The sequence below is a fragment of the Seriola dumerili genome, unplaced genomic scaffold (assembly GCF_002260705.1).
Source record: "Seriola dumerili isolate Sdu_G_001 unplaced genomic scaffold, Sdu_1.0 BDQW01000017.1, whole genome shotgun sequence".
Classification (NCBI taxonomy): domain Eukaryota; kingdom Metazoa; phylum Chordata; class Actinopteri; order Carangiformes; family Carangidae; genus Seriola; species Seriola dumerili.
The window spans coordinates 13,617,097-13,631,238 of NW_019174272.1; the positions used below are offsets into that span (position 1 = coordinate 13,617,097).

General features: G+C 40.9%; 1 protein-coding gene across 2 annotated transcripts in view; it reads right to left on the bottom strand.

Moving 5' to 3' along the window:
• Window positions 1–543: 543 nt before the first annotated feature.
• fxn (frataxin) overlaps window positions 544–14,142 on the bottom strand; it is a 14,713-nt gene continuing 1,114 nt past the window's right edge. The window contains exons 2-6 of one of the 2 annotated variants that reach the window (XM_022755720.1): window positions 8,415–8,504; window positions 8,019–8,110; window positions 7,818–7,938; window positions 2,706–2,803; window positions 544–1,799 (exon numbers count right to left, since the gene is read on the bottom strand). In XM_022755720.1, coding sequence (XP_022611441.1) covers window positions 1,661–1,799; window positions 2,706–2,803; window positions 7,818–7,938; window positions 8,019–8,110; window positions 8,415–8,504 — 540 coding nt within the window. In that variant the 3' untranslated portion in view covers window positions 544–1,660. Of the gene's footprint in view, window positions 1,800–2,705; window positions 2,804–7,817; window positions 7,939–8,018; window positions 8,138–8,414; window positions 8,505–14,142 lie in introns of both variants that reach the window. The other variant, XM_022755712.1, reaches the window with a different exon arrangement.

The window sequence follows — 14,142 nt, forward strand, 5'->3', positions numbered from 1 at the left end:
TTTTAATCCTCACATAAATTCATTCTTTCGTTTGTCCCAGTCTGACTACAGCACAGGAGGGGGGAAGGGATACCCCAACTTTCTGGTAATGTGATATATACACACACACTTACACACACACATATTCTGACACAATCAGTATTCTGTCAATGATGAACTAAAGAACTTTAACATTAACTGAATGACTTGACATTAAACGAATTAAAGAGAATGACTAATTGGATCATTACAGTGTTTATGTGGCAAATAAAAAAAATGTAACATGTTGCCTTCAAAACACAAGAACATGTTTTACTCAGACCCACTTCATCAACTCACAGAAATCCTAAGAGTGTAATTACAACCAATAATAAATTCTTCTGGGTGATTTTAATTTGAATTGGGATAATAAGTTAAAGAGAAAATATAATTACAGGCAAATATCACTGGAATCAGTTCAGAAAATGTTTCAAATACAAAACTAGACCAGATATTTACTGATAAACCAGAACGAATGACTAAAACTTTTTTAGTCCAAGCAAACTGCATTTGACAATGAAAAGGTTGGATTGAATTCTTTTATTGAATACTCATATAATGGACAAGGCAGAAGGAAAATGATTCTTAAAAATATTAATAAACTTACAAAGAGGGACCCAGATTGTTTAAGGAGATCAGAGAGGAAACACAACACTGTTCCTGCGTCTGTTCATGAGTCTGGTAGAAAAACTTATTTTTCTTCTAGAAGCTGCAGATCTCAACATGAGGTTTCCATTACAATCACTTCATCTTTCGACCAAATCTCTCCACTTTAACAGGGACCCTACAACCTGGCAGAGCTAATCAAATGTAGACTTGATATCGGAGGAGAGTTGATGATGGATCTTTATATTTACATGAAGCATGTGACAGTCATGTTCTTATTTCTGAACTCTACATTTGACTGAGTAGCTGTGTTAACAATTTGCACTGTTGTCTTTCAGGGCGCTGTATATGAACAGCAATCAGTGTGCTCTGTGCTGAATAATCTGCTCTGTGTACAAACGTTCCTGATTTTAATTTGACTAACGCACGTGGAGTGTGTGTGTGTGCTTGTGTGACCTACTGCTGTGTATTATGTTTGATGAGTGCTGTTCTGTCGCTGCAGATGAAAATGAGCTTGAAGCCAACTCAGGTCAAATGCATCAAACAGTAACACTATGTTATTTACATTTACATGGCGACTCAAATAAAATAAATACAAATCACTAACATGGGGACGAACTGTCTGTCAGCCGACATCTGACAGGTTTCCAGCACTGTTGAGAGAATGGAGTGTTGTTGGGGCTACGGTGTTGTCAACTTCTCAACAACAGTGTCGGTCAGATGTGAAAACACCGATTGCCATGGAAACGGTGAGGGACACTGAGGAGTTTACATGGAGACTGAATGTGGATGAATCCCACACGGGTTTCGTGAAACTGTGACATTGTCATGAAATAGATTTTTACTACTAGAGAGGATACAGATAACAACAGAGCAGCTCACACGCAGATGACTGTCATTATGGGCTGATGCTGGTAAAGTACTGTGGAGTTGTACATACACTAAATACTTTGTGTCTTTGGCTCCAATGTGATCGAACAGTTGTTCAGTGACTCACAATAGATTTACTACAGACAGGTGATTCCAGGTGAAGCTCTCAAGAGTAGGGCAGATCACAGAGGTCCATTTTCTTATTGTAGATGATGGAGAACTCTTTGGAGAGCAGGTGGTGGAGGCTAATACCATCGTGAATGTACACCCAGTTTTCACCTGTCCAGTCATAGCGCTTCGGTCCACTGCAAACAAGACAGCAGAGGAAATTCACTGACAGGCTGATGTTTCAGATCTCTCAGAAAAAAAAGTTTATTTCCATGAGGCTGAGGACTTCGTTCATGAGTTCTAATAGTGATGGTTTCACATCTATGTCTTTATTTTAACTTTGATTTGATGTTTTGATTAAATATTGATATCATTTTGTGATATAAGGGTTTTAAAGTACATACACTACAGTAAACAGGCAAGAGCTCCTCTAACTTGTCTACTGCACCATAGATACACTTACACCGTCACCCACGAGCATTACTGGACACACCCAGTCTCTCCAGTTTGTGAATATGATTGGTCGAAAGTCACATGTCACCTCCAAATTTGTGTGCGGATTCTCCATTGGTCGATATGTATATGACTGGTTGTCTCAATATAAAGTCATATCTCACTTAAATGTTGTCTGTAATGTGTAGAGACAAAAATGAATGAAACATGTTATTGAAAAACCATTTTAGGGCGATGATAATTACAACATTTACTGTGAATGGTGAACATCACTGTAATAAAAGATGGCGTGAGCATGTTCCTGTTGAACATCAGAGACCACTGTACCGTGGAGCATTTCAAACAGTGAGAGTTTTACACCTTCATCACCATCACTGTGACATTAAAATGTCCACCCACACTCAGCTGTTGTCCCAGCTGTCTGGACACAGAGCAGAGACCAACAGCTGTCTGGACAGCTCTGTGTGTAACCACAGCAGTGCAGTGGAGAGCAGGCAGCTGCAGACAGATGTTACTGTTAAGAGAGGAGCTGAGGGTGGTGCCCGAGAACCACTCTGTGATGGTGTGACGTGTGTGAAAGACAACTGGGTCATGTGTTCATTTTCCTCAAAAGCATCAGGGGGTGGGGTCAGGGGTGGAGTCGGTCTTACCTGGTGGGAGAAGAAAGCCAGATCTGTTTGTTTGGTGTCTGTTTGTTGATGACATAGGTGCCGTGGTTCCCGCCCACCTTCACAGTCAACACTCCACTCTGTGCATGGACCAAAGACAGAACACACACATTTAATAAACCAGTTCAACAACTACTGTAATGGAACAAAACACCTCCAAGGCACACAATCATCAACAGCAGTGATCTTCACACACTGCTATCATTTAAGTTCTGTCCATTTCACACCAAATGATTTGTTACATATATTTTTTCCTTCACTGTCAGATATGCCGTGGAGCAGTTCCATGATTTCCAGTTCCAGCGCAGAGCAGGAGTCGGGACATGACTGGGAACAGCTAAATACTCTACACCTACCAACCCTTCTACAGCTCAGTGATGAACAGGTTGTGTCTCATTTGTTTCATCGATACACAAAGAGAAATGTAGAACTCACTGTGATTATAGGGGGAGAAGACTGTTGAGCATGTTATCGTGTGGCTCACTGAAACCTCTGTAACAGGACGATGGATTAAGTTTGAAACAAGAGTGTAGAGCTGACTGCTGATTATTCCAGAAAGATTTACCTGCAGATTTATGCAGTGTCACAGCTCTCTGCGTTCTGCAGAGTGTGTGTGTGTGTGTGTGTGTGTGTGTGTGTGTGTGTGTGTGTGTGTGTGTGTGTGTGTTGCTTATGGCCCCATATGCCAGTGCAGCCAGTTGAAAAAGGGGGTCAGCTGCCAAGACTGGAACACTGGCCCATCAGTCAGACAGCAGAGACAGCTGTTCTCCAACGCAATGAATAAAAAAAAAAGACACACACGACTGGCTGCTTTATTAATCAGCCTCATGGACAACTGACAGGGAGGAGGAAGATGTTACAGGCGAGACGGATGAAAGAATAAACAACCCCCCAGAACAGAGACAATACTCTTACTGCAGCACAACAGCACAGCAAAAGCCCTGTCAGGAAATAAAGGGTTTCTGTCCACCGAAATGCAATAGGACTTTTAATTTGAAAGTGTTAACAGGTAACTAACAAACAGGAGCGGAAAATGAGGCATCTTAATAAAATACTGGTATGCCCAGTTCTACATATGAAATGAGGAGTTAGAAATAAAGACCTGTTACTTTTGTAGGTGAGGTAAATAAAGGCCCCGCCCACTATCTGAGAAGATACAGTAGTTGAACACAACAGCCAATGGGAAAAGTCCAACACTTGGCCGACTAATGTTGTCACGTCATCACTCAGACAGTCACGGACATTTGCAGATGTAGTGCAGCCAAAAAAGACACACAACAGTCTTGAGACAGTCATATGATCTGTGGTGTGGACTTCCCAGAGGCCGGAAACGCGCACACACGCGCACACACACACACACACACACGCACGCACGCGCACGCACACACACGCACACACACAGGTGATATTGTTCATAACAGTGATGTGTCTATGTGTAAAACTGAAGGCGGGGCCGTTTTTGGTCCATGTGGTCTCTGAGTGAGAGATACACTGAGGGGACAAATGTTTCCACTATAAGTTTGATGTAACTTTTTTCAGCCTCATCTTCTGTTCTGTCATGTCAGTAGTCCCTGTTATATCTTATCCTTGTTTTAATCATGTACAGCATATAACATGGAACCTGGGTGATAATAGCTCACATCACATGGAGTCTGTTAAGTGAGGAGAAGGTATGAGCAGCATCAAACTTATTGATCTATCAACCTTATTGATCCAATATTATTTTATATCAATTTGTGACTTTTTTTCTCATTAAACTTTTACTTAGACTTGAAACACAGGTTATACATAATGCTCTTAACAAGAGGAGATGTATATGTTTATCTGCCCTCACGCGTACCCTCCCACATACTTCAACCCTCCCTTTACCCACACACCTCTGTACTCGGGTGTGTGCCTATACATTTTTGACCACAAAACCCACACACATACATCCACCAACTAAAAATTAAATATAATTAAAAAACTGGCTGCATACATGTACACATATAAGCTAGAATCCCTAACACCAAAACACAAAAAAGAGTCTAAACAGAACTAGTGGAGCAGAGCATCGGGGGAGCTTTTGTGTTAAATTACCCAATATCTTGTCTAAAGGTTACTACATAGTTTATCCAAGCTTTCCAACATCTTTCAAACTTGTTTTGTTCAAGTATAAGAATAAACGTTAGCTTCTCCATTATAAAAAATATCCTGAACCACATTGACCCAGTCCTCGACTGAAGGAGTATCTGCTGTCAACCATTTCCTCCTGATTGCTTTCTTGCTCGCTAATAATAAAATATTGTACATACATTTATTTTCAAATCCCTTCACTGTGACCAGTCTTACACCTAAATACAAAGTCTCAAAACTTTACAGGATTGCTTTTTTCAAAACTCTTTCCACGGCCATTTTAATTTTCTCTCTATATTTTAAAGGGCTGGACAGTCCCACAACAAATGAAAATTATTTGCTTTACTCGCAGCACAGGACCTCAGCGTGCTGTGTCTCTTCTCTCTCTTCTCTAAGGAACTCCTTTGTGCTGGTGTTTTGAAGAATGTTACTATAATTTTCCACCCAAACTCCCTCCAAGACAAGGCTGATGTACTCTTCCATTGTTGTAAATTTTTCCCACAACTCCAACTGCATTGATATTACCCTCCTTTTCCCATTTCTCCTTTATATATGTTGTATCTTCTCCTTTTAACTCTTGTAACCCATTATACAACTTTGATATATTTCTGTGACCAGGGTCCAAATGATACCCTAATAAGAATATCCTCAATATGCCTGAATTAATTTTGTCCAAGTCCATTCTTATTGTTTTCTCCAAGCAACTAAGTTGCAAAAACCTATAAAAGTCATTTGTGAATCCAAACTGGTTTTTAAGGTGACGTCTTTATCCACAGATTCGCCTCCTTTAAATGGTTATAATGCTTGCAATGGAATGTCGCTTGATATCTGGCATTCTACCTTTTTCCACCTTGCTTTATAAGATCGGTTGTATATGCTGACCAAGGTTTTTGTCTGTACTGCCTGGTAATAATTTTTGATATTTGGAAGGGAGACGCCACCTTTATCCTTAGCTAGCTGAAAAGTCTTAAACCTAATCCTCAGCCTTTTTCCCTGCCAAATGAATCGTGATATCAATTTGTCTATTCAGGGTTTTTCCTGGCCGAAAAGTAGGCGGGGGTGGTACTAAGCCACAACCAGGGGGGTGTCACCTTCCACCAGCACCTTCCACTTGTGGCTGAGGACTAGGCCTACTTTCAGTCCTGACAAATTAACCGTATCTCGTCAGTAACTTGAATGAACTTTTTTTCCCCATATTAGAAGAACTAATGATGTCTGCACTCAAATCAGGTTGCCGCCTCCTTCCGCAGGCACATAATTTTAGGCACAATAAATTTCATTGAATCCAATTCCAACTCACTTTAAATTCAACTTTGACTGAACTGCTAGGGGGCTAATTGAATGTCAGAATTTGGGACTTGTGGGTCTTTAGTTTATAACCTGATAATAATCCGTATTCTGTTAAGAGTTGTAAGCAATTCTGGTAAGGAAACAGATGGACACCCCAAGTATATCAAAATATCGGCTATTTTTTGCTCCTCTAGAAACATAGTAATTCCATGTATCTTCTCATTTTGTCTTATCCACTGACTCAAGGGTTCGATCAATATCGCAAATAGGAGTGGGGAAATGGGGCAGCCCTGTCAGCATCCCCTTTATAATTCTAAAGTATATGATAATCCACCATTAATCCATACTTTAGCTGTTGGTTTGTAGTCCAGTGCTATCAGAATCCGTACAATACCTTGAATAAAAAACACCAATCAACAGAGTCAAACACCTTCTCTGCGTCTAACCCCAGCAAGACCTCTTCTATATTAGTTTTGTTTATGTGGTTAATTACATGCAACGTCCGCCTAACAGCGTTTCAGTGTTTCTGGTGGGAGCAGCATCTGCTCTCAGTCTTGCTCTTTTTGATCTGAACAAACTGGTCTGCCTCAAAATGTACCTGCAAGTTACATAAGTTTACTGTCTACCCACATAAATATCCCATAGTGGTTGAACGCACAGTATTAGGGAACACATTATACTTACTGCACATGTATACACTATTTACATTATTACTTCATAGGAATTCATTTAAAATCATCATGAAATTTCCTCCTTGTCAAAACATACTTGACAAATACAGAACTCACTAACTAACTAACTATCAGTCACTGATAGTTCACTTCTCATACTTTGTTCAGCAGCAAAAACGCTGTGACAAACAAGCTATTTCTACCAGTCCACTCACTTCATTTATAGGACAGTTAACACCAGCAGAGCTTCAGGACTCAGAGGAGCCCAACACTACAACACTGAAGCTGTGTATTTATCCTTCTGTCAAAGTGGCTGTTATGGAACACACTGAGGACATGGGTGAAGGAGAGGTCTGAGTGGTCTCAGACTTGTCACTTTGAATCCATTGCAGCTACTCTAGCTCATGCTGACCACACTGTGTATCAGTGAGCAGGTTACAGTCGCTCTCTCCATCGATATGATTTCTTAAGCGTTGTGTAAATGACAGACACACTTTCCATAATCAGGGTAGAGGATTTGAGAAACCTGATTTCCCAAGTAGATTCGTCCTGGACCACACAGGTATCTCTGTATATGGGTCACCAGGTTTCTAATCAACTGATGTGATATGCGCAGAACAGAGACTGAAGACAATGCTGAGCAGGAGAGATCATAATATGTAGTGATGCATCCCCACATTTCAAATAACAGCACCCAATGTCGACCAACTGAAACCAACACAGAGACACACAGGCAGCCTCTTTCCATCCATCTATCCAATAAGAAACCAGGAGCAGAAGAGGAGTCTGATTACTGACCTGCTGCATGTATATGTGGATTTATAGTGACAAGGTTACTTCAGTGCATGAAACACTTCTCTGTTGTTTTTGGAGTTCTTCACACTCCTCATTACCAACGTGTAAAAAAGTAAGAACCATGATAATGAGCCTGTTGCCTTCTGCCCATCAGCCAATCACGAGTCAGTATCACTATCCTGTACCTGTGCTGCACAGAGACAGTGAACAGAGACGGACTCACAGAGAAGACGACGTCGTAGTCAGCTCCAGTGAAAGCTTCATCTGTAAGGTCCTCGAAGTAATCAGCCAGAGCATCCAGAGTCTCGTCTGCCAGCTTCTCGTACGCTGCTTCAGACAGCTCACTTCAACAGAGACACACAGTTACACTTTAAACATCCACACCTGTAGTGATGCTTGGAGGAGGAGGAGAGCTGTGGGTTACCTTATCTGCACAGGGGTGAGGTTCTCCAGCCTTGGAGTGGTCAGTTGGATGTTCCTCCTCCACCTGTCTCCACCAACTCTGCTCTCAAACCACTGACACAGAAAACCTGAGGTCAGACACTGAACACACACACAAGGACTCACTGTTGAATTCCACTCCGGACTCGTTTGTCTTCACTGTGTCTCTGCGGATGGTGGAAATGTGAATGTGACCTATCAGCTTCACCTGAAATACGTGACGCAGTGAATCGGTGTGAACCACGTGACCGGTAGTTTAAATGCAATGTTGTTGTAAGTGGAGAAGCTCCCAACACTTTGTAAATCAGTATAAAACGTGTTTAGTCTGTTGAGCCTTGAATTGTGAAACTTGTGAACGGAGTCTGGCAGCAGGACTTACTCTGTTCGGCGGGTGACAGGTGACAGCGCGGCCCGGCAGCGTGTGCGTAGTGAACGAACGAAGCCCCGGGAGGTGAGACACGCTCCTGAGCTGGAATATAAATAACACAGTGTGAAGTACTGATAATAATAACTGATAGCTGACAGTCAACCGGGGGGGGGGGGGCATTCGTCATCCCGGGGCTTCGTTGTTCACTAACGCACACGCTGCCGGGTCCGCGCCTTGTCACCTGTCACCGCCGAACAGAGTAAGTCCTGCTGCCAGATCTCCGTTCAACAAGTTTCACAATTCAAGCTCACAGGACTAAACACGTAGGGCAGAGGTTATCTTTAATGTATAATTTCAGCACACAGATCGGAGGAAGCTTTCGTCGAGTCACAACTACCTATTCTAACCTTTAAACTATCGCGTGTCTCACGCTTCGAACACGAGGCGGTACTTACACACTGCGTTTACTCGCTAATTCCAGGTGGAAGCTGGATAGGTCACATGTCACATGTTCCCCAACCATTGCACGCCGCACGACGAGAGTTCGAATGAGCACCCGATGTTACCGTGAGTTGAGCGATTCCTCTACAGGCATAGCTTTACTTTGGTTGTTGTAGTTTTTCTTTCAGTCTTCTTCACCTCGTATTTTTCTCAGCGTCGTCATTCTTCTGTTGTGTGTTGCTTTTCCATTGTTTTGTACGAGCGCGTCATGAGTTGTTTGTGTTTGAAGGCACGAGAAGAGAGCGAGGGACCAATTGCTAGCCACTGATCCGCGATCTCCTACGGAGGGCCTTCGGCAGAAACTCGTCCTGCCACACTGTATCGGAACGATATTCACCAGTCGAGCAACTTATGACATTCTTTCCATTACCTTCCACCTCTCAGAGCAATCACTTAGAGCATGAGGTTGTGAAGTGCTTTTTATAGCAAGGGTCGCGGATCATAACTTCTGTTTAGAGTTCCAGTCTGTTCTTGATAGTAATACGATTTGTTTGTCTTGGTGAGAAGCACGAGGAGGTCTGAGCAAGATAGTCACATGATGAGGGAGGCATACTCACGCACACGAGTGGGAGTCTCTCTCTCTGTGCGGAGTCTGCTTTCTTGGGTGCTGAATGTGTGTGTTAGGTATCATACGTTCGGAGGATTCTCTTAGACAGGTATTTAACAAGGCTTATATGCCTCGCATTCTTGGGTGCGTTATAACAGCAGAAAATCGTGAGCCGTAGCCGCTCTCGTTCTATGTCTTCTTAGTGGGTGCAGCATGCGTGTACCCATTCCATTCGTTCCTCTCGCCTCTTTATGCAGCATCACAGTCACTGAGTACCAAGGATAGTGATACTGACTCGCTGATTTGGCTGATTGGCAGAGGCACAGGCTCATTATCATGGTTCTTTACTTTTTTTTTTTTTACACGTTGTAATGAGGAGTGTGAAGAAACTTCCAAGAAAACAACAGAGAAGTGTTTCATGCACTGAAGTAACCTTTTGTCACTATAAATCCACATATACATGCAGCAGGTCAGTAATCAGACTCCTCTTTCTGCTTCCTGCTTTCTTATTGATAGATGGATGGAAAGGGGCTGCCTGTGTGTCTCTGTGTTGTGTTTCAGGTTGGTCGACATTGGGTGCTGTTATTTTGTGTGGGGATGCATCACTACATATTATGATCTCTCCTGCTCAGCGTTGTCTTCAGTCTCTAGTTCATGCGCATATCACATCCAGTTTGAATTAGAAAGCCTGGTGACCCATATACAGAGATAACCTGTGTGGGTCCAGGACGAATCTACTTGGGAAATCTGCTGGTGTTAACTGTCCTATAAATGAAGTGAGTGGACTGGTAGAAATATGCTTTGTTTGTACAAGCGTTTTTTGCTGCTGAACAAAGTATGAGAAGTGAACTATCAGTGACTGCATAGTTAGTTAGTGAGTTCTGTATTTGTCAAGTATGTTTTGACAAGAGGAAATTTCATGATGATTTTAAATGAATTCCTATGAAGTAATAATGTAATAGTGTTACAATGTGCAGTAAGTATAAATTGTTCCTAATACTGTGCGTTCGAACCACTATGGGATATTTATGTGGGTAGACAGTAAACTTATCTACTTTGCAGGTACATTTTGAGCAGACCATTGTTCAGATCAAAAAGAGCAAGACAGAAATGCTGTAGCCCATATCACACTTGACTGCCTCTGCACCAACAAACTGCATAGAACATCTCGATGACAATACTAGGTTCTTATTGATCATTGTTATTGAGCACATTCCCGGCCAGCGCAAAAAGCAGTAGTAGCTTTTCCAATGCCTGCATAAATCCTCACATCACGTTCACACAGTGTATGTCATCACATTTTATTCAGAATGAACTAATACTTTATATAATTAGAGAGCCCATGCCACCGTCCTTGTTGGCTTAGCGTGATATAGACACGCATACGGTGAGAAGGTCATTTGTGGAATGACCATTTATGGACCCATTTCTCTGTTTAATTATGATCGATTGCTTAATATTAAACAATTGCTTATTGCACTTTTGATATTTCTGGATATGTACTTTTCATCTGCTTGAGTAAGACTACATGTACCCCAAAACATGAAAACATAAACTCAGTCTTAGCAAGCTGAGGTCAGGATAATTTATAGGGATTTATTCAGTCAAAATATACGTTTTTGAGAAATTTCCTATTAATTCATTTTCTATTGTAGCGCTTTGTGGTATCATACCATAGGCGGGCTGGCTCCTTCCACAATCTCTCCCACTCATGCGCGATGTATGTTTCCGACTGTATGACCACGCTTCCTTGGAATCGCGATTATAAGGAAACTATAAATTGAGGATCTAATATGAAATTAAACAGACCTGGCTGCATGAGCTTAAGCAAACTGATTTATTTCTAAGACAGGAGAGTCAAAAATGAGACGAAAATTATTATTACCCTTGCATATTTGATGTAATTACTTATCTTATGGTTACTCACACAAGTTGTCAGATTATAACGCCTTTGAACTTACTATGAATTTTCCCATACAGGTGACTTGCAATATACATACTGAGATTCTAAAAGTTATTATCAACATGGAGATGGTAATTCCTATGTTGGTAGATTAAACATGTTGTATATGACCGGACTAGTTCTAAGTTGAGTTACGTAACATTTTAAAAGGAATTCTCTATATGCAACTAACGAGTGATGCACCCATAAATTGACGCTAGATATTAACGAGTAATAATAACTCCTTCTTGAGAGACCAAGTCGTCAGGGTACAACATAGAGATGAACAGAATTCTCATAGCAACAAAAGCAGACATTTGATCAAATTGTAATATACCTTAGTCTGGGTTGCGCCTAAAATTTGTTGCCTTAGAGTTAGAAGGTGGAGTTCAATATCCATTGATAACATTTATGGAACTTAGTGAGACCGCATCTAACTAAGATTTATCTCTTATGCTTTCTAAATATTAATGGGAAAAAAGTTCTCACGTCTCACTTCATAATATATGGTTTTAACTATGAATCGGATGAGATCTTTAGTCTTGACGTTGTTAGTCTGGGTTATCAGGTGGATCTCGATGGTATTAGTCTAGGTTCTTCACCAGACTCCACATGTGAGGAATAAGGGTGCTGGACAGCGTTTCCTGTATAAGGTGTAGGACTAGCCTCGTGTGTGTGCGATTGTCATTCTGCAACTCGCTAATTGCAGTTTGTGCTAGGTCACACCATAGTCTGCTTTATGTGTTATGTACATATAACCGTATGTTCCCCCATACGCACGTCTATTCATTCAGCATGAGTAACACCGAATTATGTATACCCAAGATTGGTGAATTATACATTATTCTGGGAGTCTCATGTCAGACATACACAAACTGAGAGGTAGTCATCTTCACACGTGCATATAGAGTCTCAGACATATACTAGACACAAGTTCGTCTCCTTCCAAATCAAAAAAATTACTGTGCTTATGCCGCTCCAGATACGTCAATGGCACGTAACAGACAAAAACCTTGGTCAGTTCATCAATTACAACCGGATCTTAATATTTAACAAGTGAAAAGTTAAATGGCCAGATATCAAGCGACATTCCATTGCAAGCATTTTATAACACATTAAAAGGAGCGAATCTGTTAAAAGGTCACCTTAAAAACCAGTGGTTATTCACAAATGAACTTTTTATAGGTTTTTGCAAACTTAAGTTGCTTTGGAGAAACAATAGAATGACTTGGACAAAATTAATTCAGGCATATTGAGGATTATTTAATTAGGTGTATCATTTGGACCCTGGTCACAAAATATATCAAAGTTGGTATAATGGGTTACAAGGAGTTAAAAGGAGAGATACAACATATATAAGGAGAAATGGGGGAAAAGGAGGGTAATATCATGCAGTTGGAGTTTGTGGGAAAAATTTACAACAATGGAAGAGTACATCAGCCTTGTCTTGGAGGGAGTTTGGGTGGAAAATTATAGTAACATTCTTCAAAACACCAGCACAAAGGAGTTCCTTAGAAAGAGAGAGAAGAGACCACAGCACGCTGAGGTCTCTGTGCTGCGAGTAAAGCAAATAATTATTCATTTGTGTGTGGACTGTCCACCCCTTTAAAAATATAAGAGAAAATTAAAATGGCCGTGAAAGAGTTTTTGAAAAGAACAATCCGTGAAAGTTTTGAGAGACTTTAGTTATTGTAGGATGTAATAGACTAGGTCACATGTGGAAGGGATTTGATAGAAATAAATGTATGTACAATATTTTTATTATTAGCGAGCAAGAAAGCAATCAGGAGGAAATGGTTACAGCAGATACTGCCTTCAGTCGAGGACTGGGGTCAATGTGTGGTTCAAGGAATATTTTTTATTAATGGAGAAGCTAACGTTTATTCTTATACTTGAAACAAAACAAGTTTTGAAAGATGTTGGAAAAGCTTGGATAAACTATGTAGTAACCTTTAGACAAGATATTGGGTAATTTAACCAAAAAGCTCCCCCGATGCTCTGCTCCCACTAGTTCTGGTTAGAGTACTTTTTTGTGTTTTGGTGTTAGGAGATTTAGCTATATGTGTACATGTATGCAGCCCAGTTTTTTTAATATATATTTAAATTTTTAGTTGGGTGGATGTATGTGTGTGGGTTTTGTGGTCAAAAATGTAATAGGGACACGCACCGAGTACAGAGGGTGTCGGGTGAAAGGGAGGGTTGAAGTAATGTGGGAGAGTACGCGTTGAGGGCAGATAAACATATACATCTCCTCTTGTAAGAGCATTATGTATAACCTGTGTTTCAAGTCTAAGTAAAAAGTTTAATGAGAAAAAAAAGTCCAAAATTGTATATAAAATTAATATTGGAATCAATAAGGTTGATAGATCAATAAGTTTTGATGCTGCTCATACCTTCTCCTCACTTAACAGACTCCATGTGATGTTAGCTATTATACTCCGCAGGTTCCCATGTTATATGCTGTACATGATTAAAAAACAAGGATAAAGAATTAACAGGGACTAACTGACATGACAGAACAGAAGAATGAGGCTGAAAAAAAGTTACATCAAACTTATATGGAACATTTGTCCCCTCAGTGTATCTCTCACTCAGAGACCACATGGGACCCAAAAACGGCCCCGCCTTCAGTTTTACCACATAGACACATCACTGTTTATGAACAAATATTCACCTGTGGTGTGTGCGTGTGTGTGCGTGCGCGTTGCGTGCGTGTGTGTGTGTGTGTGTGTGTGCTGTTGCGCGTGGTG